Here is a 19,154-nt window from a genome sequence, read left to right as displayed (position 1 = left end):
ATATTTAAAACATTCCCTAAGAGTAGTTTTTTTAAAATTCTTAAAAAACAAAAAAGTCATAAAGTACAGTGGTTTATAGGCTCAGAGGTGACCCTTAATCACATTTCTTTGAAATTAAAGTCAACAGCTTAGCCTGCATCTATCTATACATCTATCTCCCCCTACAAGGAGGCATCCAACAACAACAACAAAAAAAATGGAGCAAATTTACATGCTGGGAGTGATCATTTATTTGTTGCCCCCCTCCCTCTTTGGTAAACCATCCATTAGAGATCTTTGGTGAAATGTTACATACTATGCACTTTGTTTTTTTCAGCAGAAAAGCTGTCATATGCAGCCAGACTTTTGAAGAAAGGAATATTCAAGTACTTTAGTGCACTGTTCTATCTACTAGCAACAAAAATCTCTGTGGAAAAAATAATTAGATCCTTTTCAAGGACACATGGAAGAATGGCCTTTAAGAACAAACAGAAACATTTTCCTCCTATGGGAAAATGGCAAACTCTAATTCTAACAAAAAGGAAAGAAACACCACCAGAAACAAAGCCAAACCAACCAACCACACAAAACCCAACCAACCCATGGAACGAGCAGTCACTTGGAAACACATGCTCCAGAACTCTTTCTGTAGCGTCGTGTTAAAGTCGCTGGGGACTTTCAGGCGCTGTCTGGTCTGGACTGATAGTGCTTGTATGCAAAAAGCATGTGGGAGCTTCTTCATAGCCAGCATTAATAACCACAATGCTGATGCTCAGAAGGAGAGGAAAGCCACAGAAAAGAGCAAAACCATCTTGACTAACTGCTCCTAACAGCAGTTTTTGTAAGAACACTGGTAAACAAAAACGAAACAAAGTAAAGTGTTCTTCTTGATCAAGAACTGAATTTATTGCATAAGCTCCTTATTTACTTTTTCTTCTAAGTATCAAGTATCTTTTCTTCAGGCAATTCATCTGTGTTTACTATCTCACAGAAGCAACTGAATTGATTCTAAATTACAGAAGCCATCCAGTTCCTGAGATGCTGCTTCTGAGGAAATCCAAAGGGAAAAAAACCAACCATTACTCCAGGCTTACTCACATTTCCTACTTAGGTTCGGTCTATTTACTGTTTTAGTCAACAGAAATAACCCACCACAAAAGTACTCAAAAGCTGCTCACACAACAGAATACAAATGAACAATAATCTCAGTGTCATTTCACAACTGTTAAAAGCAAACAAAATAAAACCGCTGGCAAGATTCAAAACTTTGAACATACCAAATTCTTTATTCTGAAGGACTCCACTGAGCTTTCCACAAAATAAATTATTTGTGGCAGCCAGAAAGAACAGTTGATTATTTAAAGGTAGCTTTACACACTTTAGAATGAAGAACTGCAAAGATATTTATTTCCCCCATTAACCCTAAACCTGGAGTACAGTTTGGACTAAGAAAAAAAAAAAAATTCTCCTAAGGTTTCTGCTAAGTTCATTTACTTTGAAATATTCCTGACCAGAGGTGTGGGCTTTCTCTGACCCCCAGGAGCAGACTGGTTGGAGCACACAGCCGATTTGCTGCTCACTATTTCTCGTGGCTATGATTATTACCACTTCTGTGTTATTCCACACCAGATTTCACTTAGTCTGACAGATTGGTCCGGGTGTAACCCCATGGTCTCAGTGATGCTGACTTCACTTAAAAGTCCATCCTACCAATTTCCCAGTATTTGGGATACGTGAATGTGACAGATGACAGGAGTAAGTCATTACAAACACTGTAATACATCTCCATCATGCCCTACAGTTGATCCTTCTAAATCATATGCCAAAGTCTGACAGAACAGCCATCTGGGATATGAAGCTCCACTCAGTGGTCAGCAAAACAGGTTTTTACTAAACAAAAAGAAAAGCTGCCTTTTCCCTAAAGGCACAGTGGTTTCCGAGTAGGTAGATAACTAACTGCAGTGATGCTACGTTTCTTGAGAATCTTGGGAAGATCCTCAACACGTGAGTGTGTGTGTGGGGGTGGGGTGGGGTGGGTGGGTGGGGGGTGGGGTGGGGTGGTGTGAAAGGAAAAGACAAAAGATTCCTGGATTACTCATATTTCCTGCTTCCTGCCAAGATAACAGATGGGGCTTCATACATACAAATACAAGCTGAAGGCTCTGTCCTTTAGGAAGCCAGGAGAATCAGCCTTCACTCCTTTGAAAAGATGACTATACACTAACCCATTGCTTTTACACTCTAGACCTCCTGCTCTCTTCCTCAAAGAAGGAAGCCGCACATGGTTATACACAAGCCTTACTGTTCCCAGCAAATGATTAAGTCCTCCACCACTACTTCCCCAGCAGGGTGGCGGCTGTAGCTAAGTCCCTGAACTCCTGCTTCCGATGTGCAATGACTCAAACCGCAAATGTATTTCTGAACCTTGGATACTTATCCAGGTAACAATCCTTGAGCTTCTCTGTTATGCTCTCCTGCTGTTCTGTCTGAGATGTGAGATGGGTCAATGATGTGGGCAGGTTTAAAGTGATAAGAAGACTGTTGGGAGCTGGCAAGGACATCGAGTCTGTCCAGAAAGCCCAAACGCATGTCATCCCAGCATCTGCCACTCCAGTCTGAACTATGTGCTTCAACTGATCATCTATGTTTACTAGTAAAACATGAAAAACGATAAAATGAAAATAAAATCCTCAGACGGGAAAGAAAATATCTGGTGGGCCATTTTGTATGTGTGTGTGTTTTACATAATAGTTTAAATAGTGCATTTAAAAAAAAAAAAAGATTTATCTATTTATTACGTATACAGAAGAGGGCACCAGATCTCATTACAGATGACTGTGAGCCACCATGTGGTTGCTGGGAATTGAACTCAGGACCTCTGGAAGAGCAGTCGGTGCTCTTAACTGTTGAACCATCTCTCCAGCCCACAATAGTGCTTTCTAATAAAACAACCCTGACCAAAAACCTGTCACAGAATTTTGAGATCCATTTAAAATACATATTAATTTAAAATACCCGTGGAAATTTCTAAATGTTGAGTTATTTTTCGTGTGTGAGAGAGAGAAGAAGGAAGGAAGGGGAGGGGTGGGGTGGGGTCAGAGTGAGCTACCCTGTTTGAGACAGGCTCTCTTTGTCTGTGCCACTGGCCCACAAGTTCCTAGGGCTTCCCCTGTCTCCACCTATTTCTCATAGACACACTGGGATGACTGACGCACAGTACCACACCTGGACTTACGTGGGGTCAGGATGAACTCAGACCTCCACATCTGTGTGACAAGCGTAGGCAATTCCTCCTTTCATTTTTAAATATTTAAAATGGCATGTGTACAAAGGGCAGAGGCCAACCTCTTCCTGTCACGTGGTCTCTGAGGATTGAACTCAGAGGTCTCCAGGAATCTTGATCTGGGGAGTCCCTGCTTTGTTTTGTTACAGGATCTTTCTATGTAGCCCAGGCTGGCCTCAGAACCCCCAGCATTCCGTCTGTCTCAACGCCCTGGCACACTCCGCTTTCATGACTCAGGATTGACTGCTCAGGGTGGGACTACCGTTCAGTGGCAGAGTGCTTCCCTAGCAAACACGAGGCTCCAGGTTCAGTTCCCAGCACCAAAATACTAGTCCACCACCACTAAAGACATGCAAGTATATGATCTTCAAGAGTTCCTAGAATACAGAGAAGCAGCCACTTTTTCTTTTGTAAACAACTGTAAATCTGAATGTGCTGATAATACCAACATGCCAGAATATCTGAAAATTTCTCCACAACAATCCTTTAAATGAAATGTTATGCCTGATTTATTGTTTAATCTTGTTTGTCCATTACCAATGTTACTCATTTGGGCCAGTTAGTAAGTCCTCTCTTGCTTAGTTATATATCTGCTAACTGCTCCTCATACTGGGTTACTTCTATCTGTGGCATCTATGTTTTGTTGTTGTAGTTCTTAAATTGTATTGTTTGACTTCACAGGACATCCACCCTCCTCTCTGTGGTACTCTCTGAGTATGCTGTTTGGTTCAGAGCAATTCTGTATTTTGCTTCAGCTGGGGATACTAATGTTTTCACTATTCCTGAATGGGGTTTCACACAACATCTTGTACAACTGCTTAGCTCGCATATCCCAGCATATAAGGATGGTGGAAACCTGGACCCCAGACTGACCATAGTAGGATTCCAATTAGGGTCCCGGGGAGAGGGCAGGTTGCTGCTTCCGAAGATCACAGAATGCAATTTTTCTATAACCTTAACCTTTGAAACTGGCAGTCTAACGTGGGTGTCTTACTTTCCAGTATTCACTATGTACCTTTTTCTGTTTTTTAATGTTTATTTTTGTTTTTCCCTTGAGACAGGGTTTCTCTGTGTAACCCTGGCTGTCCTGGAACTTGCTATGTAGACCAGGCTGGCCACAAACTCATAGAGATCTGTTTGCCTCTGCTTCTTTACTGTCAACTTGATTGGACTGACTGAGTGGCTCTCTATGGGCATGTCCACAACGTTACTAAGTAGGGAGGCCTCCCATAAATGTGAGTGGCACCATCCCCTAGGCTGGGGACTCAGGTAAAATGAAAAGGGAAAAAGCTAGCTGGTGTAGGCACTGTTTTCCTGTTTCCTTGGCACCATGATGTGACCAGCTCTGCTTTGACACATCCTTCCTGAGAAGATGAAATGAAACTATCAGTCAAAATAAATAGTGACTGCTTTTAGTTCTTTTCCTCAAGTATTTGTCAGGAGAGGCAAGTCTAAGTTATTAAAAAAAAAAATACTTGGTATGAGAACTTTTAAGAATTGGTATGTGAGCATTTCAAAAGGTCTGGAGATGCCTTATAGAGTTTCCAGATACTCGAGCATAATTTAGTGAGTGATTCCGTGTGAGTGCAAAGGCCCAGAATGTTGCCAGTAAAGGGGCAGGAAGACTGTTGGTGAGGTCTCTGATGGGACTGAGGACAGCACTGTCAACTGCACTAATGCCATTCACTTGAAGCTGCGGCCAAGAACTTGTCTGCATTTGGAGCAAACCCTGGAGACTTAGGAGGCTGAATTTGAAAGCGATGAACCAACAATTTTAGTGGAGGAAATTATGCAGTGGTCCAGCATTCAGGCTGTGACATGGGCTTTATTGGTTGCTTACAGCCAAGTTTTTTTTAAGTGATAGTTGTAAGCAAAAAAAGCACAGAATGAAGTTTAGAAGTATGTGTCAAGTTGGGGCCAAGGAAAGAGGAGCTGCTGAAGACATCACAGCCACTAAAAAGAAGCCAAGGACATCTCAGGAATTGGCTGGACTCCACCCATTCCAAGCCCTAAGGTGTAGAGGTTTTAATTCATTTGAAAACATTGTTTTGAGAAGGGAAGCCCAGGGCTACCTGTTGGGAATTGCTTGTATGGTTGATGTTAGGGAAACATGGAACCAAAAAAGGACTGGACCAAAGCAATCAATATCACACTCAACAAGGCCAACATAAATCCTGTAACTACATGTCAAGCATTTGGGGCACAAGGTGGCACTGGCACCTTGTTAGGGAAGTGTTTCCTCAGAGGCACTCTGAGACCATGCATCCATGTTTCAAGGGGATCTTGGCTGCTGTTTGAGCTTGTGGCAGTACCTGATTTTATTTATATAGTGTTAATTGTTTTTGTAGATAGGCAGAATCAAAGAGTTATGAAATCAAGGGGCTTCTGCCCTGATTTCAAAAGGAATGAATAGCAGAGTGGTAATCTTCAAAGGAAGTCCCTCAAAGGGCAATGCATTAAAACTGTGAAGGTGAAGCCAAGGTTGCAACGTAGACCCTAGGAACACGGAATGTTACCAGGGAAGGTGCAGTTAATTAGGGGAGCCTGCCTTAAAAAGAGGGCCACAGGAGTTGCAAACAGCAATGCCACAAGGGCAAGGCTGCTCAAGACCTCTGGGGCCCACATCATACCATTACGTGCCTCCAGATGCTGAACATAGAGCTATGTGATTTAACATTTACCATGCTGGGTTTTGATCTCGGTTTGGTTCAAGCCCTCCTGTTATTCTGCTGCATCCATCTTTTTGAATGGGAATGTATACTCTGTGTCACTGTTATTGCCAATATTCAATTTTCTTTTTAGTTTTATAGGAGCTCATAGCTACTTGAGTCTTTGAAGAAACTTAGAACTTTTAAACAACACTGTGAAGACTATGTGGATTGTGTAGGAGTCAGCCATGAACCTTTGGGGACCAGGGATGGAATATTATGATGTAAGGAGATGTATTTGGTTATCAGTTTGATAAAAGCTAGAGATAGTGTTATCAACTTAGGAGCTTTGGATGTGTCTGTGAGGGCTTTTTCAAAGAGGATTAGCTACAGAGGAAATTTGGGGAGATTCACTCTGAAGGTGGATAACACTATCACTACAGAGTAGGGCCAAGATAAAGTAGAAAAAGGAGAAAGTCAGGCAGCAAAGGCATTCTCTCTGCTTCCTGGATACCACGTGACCTGTTTTGCTCTACCATGCCAGTCTACATGATAGATGGAAACTACTGAAACCATGAACTGAAATCTTTCCTGCCTTAAGTTGTTTGTCACTGATTTCTGATCATAGCAACAAAGAATTCAGACTAACAATGTACGTGCATGTATGTACATAGTTTTCCTATCATTTTAATATTTTATAGTAGAAAGTAGTTCAGTTTGCTTTACCAATGACATTTCTTGGGTATTAACTTGATACTGCCAGTCAAGGATTATGGCCTTCTTTAACAGAGACCCTCAACTGCAGAGAGTAAGTGCCTGAGGAATGCTCAGTCCTAAATGAAGCATATACACCACAGCCCTCTCCACAAGGCTCAGGGAGATTCCTGGAAGAGGAGGTGGAGAGAGTGTAAAAGCCAGAGATGGCAGAAAATTTCAAGGAGATATTGTCTTCTGGACACAACAGGGCTGGTACATATATGCATAAGACTGTGAAGTTCAGGCCAGACAAAATCCTGCACAGATGAGCAAAGATGGGCACAAAATCCCACTACTAGCTGAGAAGCTATTGGCATGTGGCAGCTCCTGGAAGAGGAAGAATCATTTTTCTTTAATGATGTGATCCCTGGTAGGTAGACCACATGTCAGATTTGTTGGGCATCACAAACTGCACTAGATTGGGGCAGGGAGAAAACTCAAAGTTTGATGGGAAGGAATGGATAGATGGTTATGGGAGGAACTGGGAATGTGTGAATGTGTTCAAGATACACTGGATAAACTTTTGAAAATACTGTGGCCTTTTAATATTTTTCTGATACTATTCTTCCTCTCTCTCTCTCTCTCTCTCTCTCTCTCTCTCTCTTTCTTTTTACAGTTCTGTTTTTCTCCCAGTGATGGGGCCTGAACTCAGGTAGCACAGCTAGGCAAGGGCTCTATTAGTGAACTGCATTTCCAGGCACTGCAGCTTTCATTTACACTGATTTCTGTTATGAATGTGGACTGTGTCCTGTTGCTCCCCCCTCATCCCCCACAGAAATATGTTTTGGGCACTTGGTCTTTAGCTGGCTGCACTGTTTTAGGAGCTTACAGAACCGTTGGGACATGGTATGTAGGTGGCATAGTTGGTGCATACAGGTCACTAGGGAGGGTCTTGAAATTATTCCTGCCTCTGCTGACTCATCTACTAAGATGGAGAAGCCTCCTTCATAGAGTTCTATTACCACCAACTCTGTCATGCTTTCCCTACATGATGGACTGAAACTCCAGCCAAAATAAATACCCTCTATGATGCTTCTGTCAGGTATTCCGCCAAGAGAAAAATAATTAATATGAGTTCTTAACTTAAAACGAGACACAGAATCAATATGTAGATTGATACACTGGTACCTCACTCAGTATTTCTGCTAGGCAGCGTCTCTTTACATATATGCTGAAGATTTCTTGAGGGAAGAGAGGTGTTTCCCACTTAAAAGGTGGAGCAACAATACTGCTCTTTATCTGTTCATCTTCATCATGGTGTGATGAGTACCTTGTTTTTACATTAAATATAATGAGAAAGACAGCTGCACAAACCCTTTTAAGAAGCTGTGGATCAAGGACAACACCAATCATATGAATAATTAGCCAAAAATAAAATGGCAAACCTGTAGCTCTGATCCTTACAGTGTGCTCTTGTTAAGTATAGTGTAATCTGAATGTAGTTTTAACATTCAATGCCCCAGGTTAATATGCTGAAAATGTTTAATAATAGTTAACATGGTTAAAAAAAAAGGCGCTAATTGACTTCTCTTGTAGTCAACTAAATTAACTGCAGTACTGAGAAGCAGACTGTGTTCAGTGGACAAAACCCAAGTGTTGACATTTGACACTGAAGGAAAGAGTCCTTTTGAGAGGCCAGGCTCCAAAAGGACATCGCTGTGGGGACACTGGACACACCGGACAGAGTTAGTCTCTTGCTTCACAAAGCATACCTGAAACTTAGTCCTATGTGATGCAGTTCTTAATTTTCTGCTAAGTCAGACGTGGAGGACAGTGATAATGTGTGTGATCTCTGCCTAGAGGAATGCATACTGATTTAGGTAAGTGCTTTTCCCTTTAAAGAGTAAAATCAATAGCTGTAGATTACTTTGGGGGATATAATATATATCCTTCACATTAATTTTACGAGAACGAATGTGACTAAGCCTTTTTAAATTTACTTATGAACGTCATAATGGCTGTATCACAGGCAGCAAAGCTTCCAGGTTCTTTGCTTGTGGTAGCCTCACCTCTCTTCTGTATTAAGGAAAGCAAGTAAGCCACCATTACTACACAATGGTGAATGTGTCTGAATCAACTCCAGCACTTCTCATTTCAGTCAGCTAACTAATTTTAGTAACAGGTTACTTAGAATGCATAAGAAATGACTGAGAATGAGACATCGTCATGTCATCTGTGAGACTCACTCCTTTGAGGAGGACTTAGCCACTGTCTCTTCTGCATGTGCTGCAGGTCTAACCACCACAGCCTCCTAGCTGTGCTGCTGGGCCTATGGTGGCTGATTCCCAGCTTGCTCACCTCTGAACAAAGCAGCTTCCTTGTTTTCCCTTGGTATGCTTTTCAAATACAATTACTTCCTATGAGCGTACTGACATAATTCTGAGAAATATCGCTCTAGAGCAGATTTGCAAATTACAGTCTGTGTGCCAGATTTGTCCTGTTGCTTGATTTTGGAGAGCCCATGAGCCATGCATGGCTTTTTATATACTTTAGCTGGTTGAAAAAGAACTGAAAAGATGAAAACGACATGGCATGCAAAATTTTAAATGTCAGTGTCTGTAAATGAAATTTTACTGGAACAAAGCCATTCTTGTTGATGTATCTATGGCTGCCTCTGTGTTGCAACTGTAGAACGCAGTGGCTGTGACACAGACACTTGTTATCTAAGTCCTGTACAGAGAAAGCCAACTGACGCTTGCTGAGAATGCCTTATCAAAAGCAGAGTCATGCCCAGTTAATAGACTTGTCTTTCAGCAGATCAGTAACAGAAACATGGAGCATATTCGCACATGCAGACACTCCTCTGGTAGCCATCGTGATTTAATAATGGCAAATGGCCGGATAATATTACAAATAAGTGCACAAGAACTGGGGGGAGGAGGGGAGAACGGGTAGCTCAAGAGTAGACTGCTTTTCTATATCAGGCCCTGAGTTTGAATCCCTAAACTGCATGCGTGTGTGCGTGCGTGCGTGCGTGCGTGTGCGCGCGCAGTGTATAAAAATACATGTACATGATCTGACAAAGGATCTGGGAAGCTTTAAGGTTTGAGGCTGTGTACTGCTTTGATTTGCCAGGTTTTTGGCAATAGGAGGTCGTTTCTAAGCAGAGAATCTGAAATTAGAGATATCTGCCAAAAAACACAGATTATAAGTTACATAATTAAAATGAGAAGAAAAACACACAGAGTTACTTCTCCACATAAATGAGGAACAGATCAGGGGTGGGATGCACAAGAAACTAGAAACCAGCCAGCTTTGTTGAAGCAAGAGAGCCGCGTCTGCTGAAAGGAAGAAGCGCGTCTCTTACTTGTACAAGTGTAGGCGTCTTTGTTGGTGAACGGCTTCATGCACTGGCTGCAGCTGATGGGGCCCACAACAGGAATGGGACTGAACGAGTGCCCGTTAAGAGTCTTCTTCTCTTTATCCTTCTCTTTAGATTCCTTCTCTTTTTCCTTAGTTTTATCTTTCTCCCTTTCCTTTTCCTGCCAAAGACAAGCGTCAACAGTTAACTGAGCACTGGAAGGTCTTCCCCTTACCTGGACACACAGATGGCATGTGGTCACCAGAGGGTGGGGCCCAGTGTGGACAGAAATGAGGAACAGTGTTCTGGGCAATTTTTTTTTTTTTTTTTAAATTAATTTTCAGTCATGCAAGCTCCCAGTAGAAAAACTCAGGAGTTCTGAGTCATCAGGGGCTGCTTATACTAGCAGGCACTGGGCAGCAAGAAGGTTTCCTTAGCAAGGTATGGCACAGTCCACACCGGAAGCACTGAGTTTCTATCAGTCTAGAAAGGGAGCAGAAGGATGGCAGCAATTCTGGGATCAGCCTGAGGGAGAGAAACAACATCAGGTAGTCTAAAAAGTTCTGTGAGGCTCCTCTCTACCTTGTATGTCCACAAAACCACATGTATGTCCCTGAATTAAATGAGACTATGACATTTTCTTCCTTACTCTAATCAGAGCTATTAAATAACCCTGCATATATAGTTTTTACTAGCTAGAACTCAGTAGGTTACCAGACATTAATTTGGGTTCAGTGTTCAATGATGAGAAAGAGGGCAGAAAACTGCACAGAGGTTAAGCATGAAGTTGGTTCTAAGTTCTACTAATGGTGGGATTGTGGGCGAATTTTTTCTTTGAGCCCCCGTCATCTCATTTGCAAACTGGGAGAGGTACCGGCTTTACAGTTCTGTTTTTGTTAAAGCCTGGCACATACTAAGTATAACATTTACATTATAGCAAATATTCATACCTCACTGAAAACGAGTGTCATCAGCTTATTACTCAGCACAAAAGTGCAATCTTTTGTGGTGAAGGAAAGGAAATTTTGACTTTAGGTGGGAGGAGACAATAACCCAGGAGCACGTAAGGATGCTGGTGCAAAGCATGGAAAACATGGGGTACAGAAAAGGCAAGAAGAAGTCTTGTCAGTAACCTTCCCCAACCACCTTCTCTGTCTCCTCAACATCACCACAGCACTCACTTCCTCTCAGAAGCCCGGGGACCCAGGACAGGGAACTCCCCAGGCTTTGCTGCTTGCCCCAAGGCATAGTGAGACAGAAAGCCAGCCTTGTTTATGGTTGGAAGGGCAAGGCTCCCCAAGGCCTGCTGTCTTTGATTTCCGTTGTACAGCTTTCTTCTTGCACTATGGTTGCCCTCAGCTCTGTAAGAGGGAACAGGAAACTGACATTCACCTCATGTTTACTCTAGGCCGGACCACTATACTAGGGGCTCAATGGACTAATGAGATTAATGGAGTAATTCCCTTACAAAGCAACTAGACAAGAGGACCTCCAACTCATAGAGGTGAGCTTTACCTACTGTTTATACTATGACTACAATCTAAAGACACCCAAGGAATGAGCTTCTCGAAGTGAGTGACCATGCGGACCACTGAACATGTAGACATTATCTAAATAGATTCATTTGGCAGACGGGCATCATGCTTGCCATTTTACAAGACAGGACAATGAGTGATACTTAAAATGATGAATAGTTACTTTGTGCCAGGCACTGAAGTAAGAAATTCTTATGTATTTTCTTGGGACCGGGCAATGAATTACAGTTCTAATTATCTCCACTTTATATCTGAGGAGACTAAGGCTTAGAGATGGCTAATAATAATACACTTGGAGCACACAGAGACCGTTCAACCCTGAGGTGGTTCAGTTCTGGATGACTAAAGCTCAGCTCTCCTTCACCACAACTTACTGTAAAGAGGGTTTGCGAGGTTCCCGGAGTTGGAAAGAGTCAGAAAGCAATGATCAGTACCAAACGGGAACTCAAAATCTTCTGGTTTTCTAAAGTTCAGAACCCACCCAATGTGTGAAATGGGTTATTTGAAAAATCTATGATTCACATGATATTCTCCCTTAACAGAATATATAGAGCAAAACCCTCAAAGCCAAACTGCTGCATTTTAAAACTATAAACAGAAAGGATGGGGGGAAACCACTTTACAAAACAGGAAACTCTTCTGAACAAAAACTGGTAACTGCTAAAGTGCACAGAACTCCAATTACCAAACCTTCAGCATATCCAAATAACCCTTTAACTAATTCTGTTTTTGCTACAGATTTCTCTATGCATAAACTGTTAACTTTAAAATCCTCTAATTTTTCTCTTTTTTTGCCTGAAGGTTAATAGCATGCTCCAATGTCTAAAAAGAAAAAAAAAATCAAACAAGACAACTTTCTATGGCAGCTACACTATTTTCTGAAGAACTCTGCTGTTCTTCAGATCCGGATAATCCATGTTCTCACCCTTTACAGTAATTAAGACTAGTTCCTGTCCAGGGACAAACACAAAACAAGCTGCATTGCCACCTCCTGTTGTTCTGATTCAGTGCTTTAAAGAGTCCGGGCTCTTACCTGCCCATGTTTTAGTCCTGAGAATCGCACTGTTATGAGAGGAACTTCGGGAAGCCGACCCCATTTTACTGACATGATCTGACCCCCATGCCAGGAAATGGTCTTTCACGGAAGGAGGCGCTCATGCCGGCAGGGCAGACAGATCAGTAGCTCAGAGCTGCCATTAGCAAAACCGTAAGAGGAAGCCAGAAACTGGTTGAGAAAGTGCAGAAGGGGAGGGTTGAGACTGCTTGCTTCCTTGAGACAGTCTTAACTATTTGAATGCTGCTGATAAAGCTAACTACCCTACTCTAAAGAACACAGGAAATGAAAGACAAATGAAATAACTCTTAAATACATGTGTGGACAGCACTTGTACTGTAGTATGGGAAATCTGAAAAGGACAGAGGCCACATTTATCTAGCAAACTTCTAATAAAAAAAGCACAGTTTATACAAAAATATATTAGCTAAGTTGCCCATGGTAAAATGGGTGACTGGTTAGTTTTCTTAAATTTAATGTGTCTATATTTAATCATTGCCAACATGCTTTAATTGTGCTGTGGAAAAAGAATCGAACAACATTTAAAAATAGAAGCGACTGATCACAAGACACTAGGGTGCTACAAAAGAAAATCCGCTTTCATTTTCCTAAACCTATTCTTCTAGAAGTCCGGGTCCTTTGGACAACTATGAAAAGCTAATGTAATTAGAAATCTTGGAAAGGATGATGGGTCCAGTTCTTTCATACACAAGGCACAGAAACTAGGGACTGGGCTGAACGTCTCACTGTAAAGTTAACAGTTTATTAGTTGGGGAGGAAGTTAATCCCTTTTACTCAGAAAAAAATCTGAGTCATCCTAGGAAGTGGTCTAAAATATTTCCAGTATCTTCTAGTGGTCTTGTAGAAATGAGAGCCTAATAGAAAGAGACGGTCAGTGGCTCAAAGACCAGTCTGTGTGAAGGTGAGTACTACGTATGTAAGTACTTGACTACATGTACAACAAACACAATTCAGCACTACTGCTCAAAGACAATAAAACAGAAGGGGAAACTGCCCATCTTCCTCTTACACTTCCTGTTTGGGTCTTCCAGCTTTCTAAAAAGCATTCAGTATCTACATATGGCAACTTGTGCACGTTACTGATGTACCTATGTAGGATTGGTAACTAAATTCCTTATAATAATAAAAACTATATACATAAACACCTGGCACCACTGGGCAACACATTACCTAGGGATGTGAACCATTTGCTGTCTAACAGCTACCTACCTTTGGTTACTCTGTCTAAAGACTTGGCAGTTCAGCTTAATATGTGGGATAACAAACCCACATTTCTAACTGTATTCTCACAGAGACATACACCATGTTCATACATAGAAATGTTCCTAACTACACTCATATACAGCTTATATGTATTATTTTAATATGCTATTAAGTGCTTAAGGTTTTCTTTAAAACTAGATGTTTATATTAGTTAGTAGTTGAATAAAACAAGAAAGATTAGACATTCTCATTAACATATATTAAAAAAAACAGTGGGGCAGTGGTGACACTCGGGAGGCAGATCCAGGAGGATCTCTGTGAGTTCGAGGCCAGCCTGGTCTACAGAGTGAGATCCAGGAAAGGCACTAAAACTACACAGAGAAACCCTGCCTCGAAAAACGAAGAAGAAGAAGAATAAGAAGAAGAAGAGGAGGAGGAGGAGGAGGAGGAGGAGGAGGAGGAGGAGGAGGAAGAAAAACAACAACAACAAAATAATCTCAGCACTTGGCAGATACTCCAGTGGTTACTGGCCTAAGATGTGCCAGGCCCTGTCAGCACTGAGAAGAAAAAGAAAAACAACAGGTTAAAAAGAGGTGAAAGCTCATCATTTTTTTTTTAATAAAAAAATTAGTGTTGCTATCTGTGCTATCACTTCCTTTTTTAAAAACAGCATGGGAAGCATTCATGGGAAAAACAGTAGATTGATACTCATCTGTGTATTTGAGTAGACATACGACTATTTCTCTCTCATTACCTCGGCCTATACTGACAAAGTGACAGTGTTCTTTAGCAGCTTGTGTAACAGTCCTATTGAAAAGTTAGCCTAGAACCACTAACTTAACTAGAAAGATGACGTGTTACCATGTCTGGCCACTGGGGCACTTGTAAACACCCGGTAAAGGGAACTGCATTACATTCTGAGGAGCTATGAAGTTGCACTTTTTGGAGTTTCCATTGCTGGAAGACAGTACAGCCCCTAAAGATCAAATCTTCAAGCTAAGTCTAAAAGAGGAACCACACCAATTGCAAGAGTGTTGGTCATTTTGTCTAAGGAGAGGAACAGAGGTAAGAGGTCAACTGGTTCTTTACCGGTGATGACACAATGACTCTAACACAGGTAGCTTTATCCCTGTCCCATCTCATCACCTCCCTCTTACCTAATGCTAGTACTCTGAGGTCAAACAGTATTAGATTTGGCTGAAGAGTAAGCACGCAATGGCAGGCAACACGTGTGGGCAGCTGGACCCCACGTAGCCCTGCCCGAGTATTAGCTAGCCGTACCATCTGAGACACATTTGATTCAAGTTTGTAGAGGACAGAAGTTGAGGTGAGATTCTGTTTTAAAGGTCAAGTTCCAGTTTCTGAGTCTGGACCCACATTATCTTTGTTGCTGTGTGTATTAGCCTCTCAGCTGTCATATCCACCATGTGGATTCGAAAGCCATGCCACTGGAGAGGTGGATCAAAGAGAAAGAATCTCCTCTGACTTGCCAGTCTTACAACTGTGTGTGTGTGTGTGTGTGTGTGTGTGTGTGTGTGTGTGTGTTTGGATAAGGTTCCATAGTTTAAAAGCAAAACAAAAACATTCTGAATTCATCAAACCAGACTAACATTTTCAAGGTTAAGACTGAGTATTACAGACCACTAAGCAGAGAAGTCGTTCAACAATATATGGCTAGTTTATATTGGTTTTTCCAAGGGAATTTTCTTTTGTTGATAGCAACTACTGACCAAGCAAGCAAGATAAACAAAACATGTAGGTTCTGCTGTTGCCAGTATATGGAATACTGATTTCATATACATACATGCCTAGGAATGAAGCCAATATTTAAACACATAATTAGGCTAGAAATCATTTACTAGATTGTATCTTCATTCTGTACTTGTAAGGAAAATGGTGACAAAGCAGATTCTGGTATAAGAGTTTTGTGGAAAGAAGTCCCCAAGAGTAATGACCAAACCCTGTACATGGTAAAAAAGACTTTATTTTCCAAAGCTGGTGTCATGGCCTGGATAGTAAATGCACCCCAAAGTTCCTTGTACTTGTTCCCTACACTACAACACTGTGTACAGATGGTGGAACACCTCTTAGGAAGTAAGGGCCTACTGGAAACAGCCTCTGTGGGAGCCTTTGCAGGGGATTATGGAGCCCCCACCCCTTACTCTCTCTTTGCTTGCCTCCAGCAGATGCTCTGACCATGGGCCCCACTATCACAGGCCCAGAGCAACACTGATAGGTGAACACAGGCTGAAACCTCCGAGATCAAGGTAAACCTTTCTGATTTTATCAGGTACGTTGTTATAGTAACAGAAAGCTAATACAGCCAGCAAAACTCACTGGCTGCATTTCTATTGGCTCACATGACCAAGTGCCTGAAGGCTTAGTTAGAAAAAAAGGGTACCTTTTTTTAATTGAAAAAAATTAAATATATTTTGATCACATTTCCCCCTCCCCCAACTCCTCCCAGATCTCCCCTACTTTCTTCTTCTTTTTTTTAAAGATTTATTTATTTATTTATTTAATACAGAAGAGGGCACCAGATCTCATTACAGATGGTTGTGAACCACCATGTGGGTGCTGGGAATTGAACTCAGGACCTTTGGAAGAGCAGTGCTCTTAACCGCTGAGCCATCTCTCCAGCCCCCTCCCCTACTTTCTTATCTCAACTGTATGTTCTTCTTTCTCTCCTAAAAACAAAACAAAACATCCAAACCCCCAAAACCCCAAAACCTCAAGAAATCCTGCAAAAACACAAAAATGAAAATCAAAACAAATAAACAAAAGAACAGCAAGACAAAGGGAAAAAAAAAGGTCAAAGCAAAATGAAACAAAAACACCATTGAGTTTCTTTTTGTGTTGGCCAACTACTCTTGGGTATGGAGCGTGTAGCTGCTATATACATTTTTATAAGTATTATTGAGTTCAGTACATATGATGCACATGTGCTTATGTGCATATATTTATATATGCAATGTAGAGAGGTATGTTTCAATGATTCATTTCAAGAGATCCTTAACCAATTATACCTTTGTATGCTTATTTCTCTGTGTATGTAGATGGATGGTTACAGGTAAGTAAACGGAGTTGGGTGGTGTGGGCTAGTGTTTCCCTCACTCCTTTTAAATGAAAGTAGTTTTGGTTTAGGATCAGGAATCAGTATAAAAAAGTTAAGCTTCTTTCTTTTTAAGACATATCATAGCTGGGTAGTGATGGCTCACGCCTTTAATCCCAGCACTCGGGAGACAGAGGCAGGCAGATCTCTGGGAGTTTGAGCCAGCCTGGTCTAGACAGTAAGTTTCAGGACAGCCAAGGCTACATAGTGAGATCCTGTCTTAAAAAAACGAACAGAACAAAACAAGATAAAACAAAACAAAACAAGAAATGTATCACAAAAGTACTAAAGATACATAAATCAAAATCCTGAGAATATATGTGGAGTAATTATAGATTTATTTCTTAATTTTTATATTTTATAGAATCCTGTAATGAACAAACAACTACAACTGGGTTTTTGAAACTGAGTTTAAATGTGATTGTGAGCCATCATCACATAGGTGCTGGGAACTGAGTCCTGGTCCTCTGGAAGAGCTGTCAGTGCTCTTAACCACTAAGCCATCTCTCCAGCCCAAGCTTAAGTGTCTTAATAACTTCTTAAGCATTGAAGAGGATATAGCACAAGTCTTCCTAAGTAGGAATAGATCGAAGTAAGTTTTAAAAGTTCTTGTAATTTTCTGAAGTATAATTTTCTTTCCTCTATATCTATTATATACATTTCAACCCTTAGCATAAAGTCCTTTGGATTTTAACCCTGACTTAATCATTTCTGCACTGAGGCTCAGTGTGTGGGATGAAGGGCTAAAGAGACGGGTCGAACCTTTTTACCACATTAGACAGGCGCCCCTTAAAGAAGTGGGGGGGTGTAGAACTACACCAGTAGGGCACGTGGAAGAGTTCAGTAAGCTGATGCATGGGCAGCCTTTGCCATGCAGTAAGACAGTGGCAGCATTTCTAGCTGCTACTTGCGTTACTGTTTGTTTTTTTCTTCAGACATGAGACTGTTGCAAAGCACCTCTAAAACTACTCCTGTTTACACCTGTTGTTTATATGCAGTGCTGACTGGCTGAGGTGCTTACACACAGAACGCCCAGAAGATACTCACTTTGCTCTTCTTGCTGCTGGACATTTTATTCTTGATGTAGCTGAAGGTGCGACTAACTTTCGTCCCACTCTTGCCTTCAAAATCCTTTTTTGAGGGGCTCGGGGGCAGGAAATTATAGTTTTCTTCTGTTATACTGAATGAAAACAAAAAGATGATTTTTTTTTGTGTGTGTGTGTGTGTGTACTAGAAAAGTTAAATAATGGGCTCAGTAAGAAGCAGGCAGAAGCTACTGAATGGTCTCATATACTATGAAAACAGGTCTGGAACAGAATATAAAGCAGCATTGGGTATATCAACTTTGCGTGAAAGGACATCCATGCATACAGTGGAAGGGCAGGGGGTATGCTGAGGGAGCTGGCAACACAGTCTTGATACAAGGATGAGCCCAGTAACAGCACAGGACACACATTTCTTTAAGTCTCTAGGCTTATTAGTAATCTGGGTGCCGGTCCAGAAAGATGTACAGCTCTGGGGTGAAGAATAAGCACATCTCAGGCAGAATGTAGACATTCATTCCAGAGATTCCTAGAGATCCAAATTTACTGATTTACTTGTTCAAGAAGTCTGTATAAAATTTAATTCCATCTAATCTGGACATGTTCTGACTGTCAGCCTCTGAGAGGGGGGTTTATGAGTAGAATCATAAAAGGACCCTCTTTAACAGCCATATTGATATGGGTGATGGTTGTAAGACAAAGGAGCCCATTTTGAAGAGAAAACAGAAATGGTATAAAAACCACTGCTAGAGAAAGAAAGGTAACACTATGAAAGAAGCATAAAGAGAAACAACCAGTGGAGGGCTCTAGATCACAATTATAACTAAGGTGAAAAGGAGGGCAACTCAAGAGTCAGGAATCCGGTGTTTAATTCATAAATCAGTGTTTAATTTCATAAACATGTAACAGGGAAATACAAACAACAAATTAATAGGGATTTTGTGCATGTTGTCAAGTCAAGAATCAATTCAAGTTGGAATGAAGCTCAATGATAAGGAACACTTATCATGCATGTAACTAGCATGCACAATCCCCAGTTCTTCCCCAGTATTAGGAAAGAAAGAGATGGGGAGGTGAGAAAAAAAGAAAACCTCAATTCTACATGGTCAGAGGTATATTCTACACACAGCTTTTCTCTTTTGGAATGGGATAGAAACCAGAGCTTCATGTATGCTAAGCATGACCACTGAATTACATCACCAACCCTTGGCTTTAACAG

At 41.3% G+C, this 19,154-nt stretch overlaps 1 protein-coding gene across 2 annotated transcripts in view; it reads right to left on the bottom strand.

The window, feature by feature from the left end:
- Akap13 (A-kinase anchoring protein 13) overlaps positions 1–19,154 on the bottom strand; it is a 298,302-nt gene that overhangs the window by 43,936 nt on the left and 235,212 nt on the right. For both annotated transcript variants that reach the window (XM_036185301.1, XM_036185311.1), the window contains 2 exons: positions 17,940–18,072; positions 9,974–10,148 (listed from right to left, as the gene is read on the bottom strand). In XM_036185301.1, coding sequence (XP_036041194.1) covers positions 9,974–10,148; positions 17,940–18,072 — 308 coding nt within the window. The remainder of the gene's footprint in view (positions 1–9,973; positions 10,149–17,939; positions 18,073–19,154) is intronic.

Source organism: Onychomys torridus, chromosome 1 (genome assembly GCF_903995425.1).
Source record: "Onychomys torridus chromosome 1, mOncTor1.1, whole genome shotgun sequence".
NCBI classification, from domain to species: Eukaryota; Metazoa; Chordata; class Mammalia; order Rodentia; family Cricetidae; genus Onychomys; species Onychomys torridus.
The sequence above is the reverse complement of the archived record's forward strand: the minus strand, read 5'-3'. Positions and strand labels throughout refer to the sequence as shown.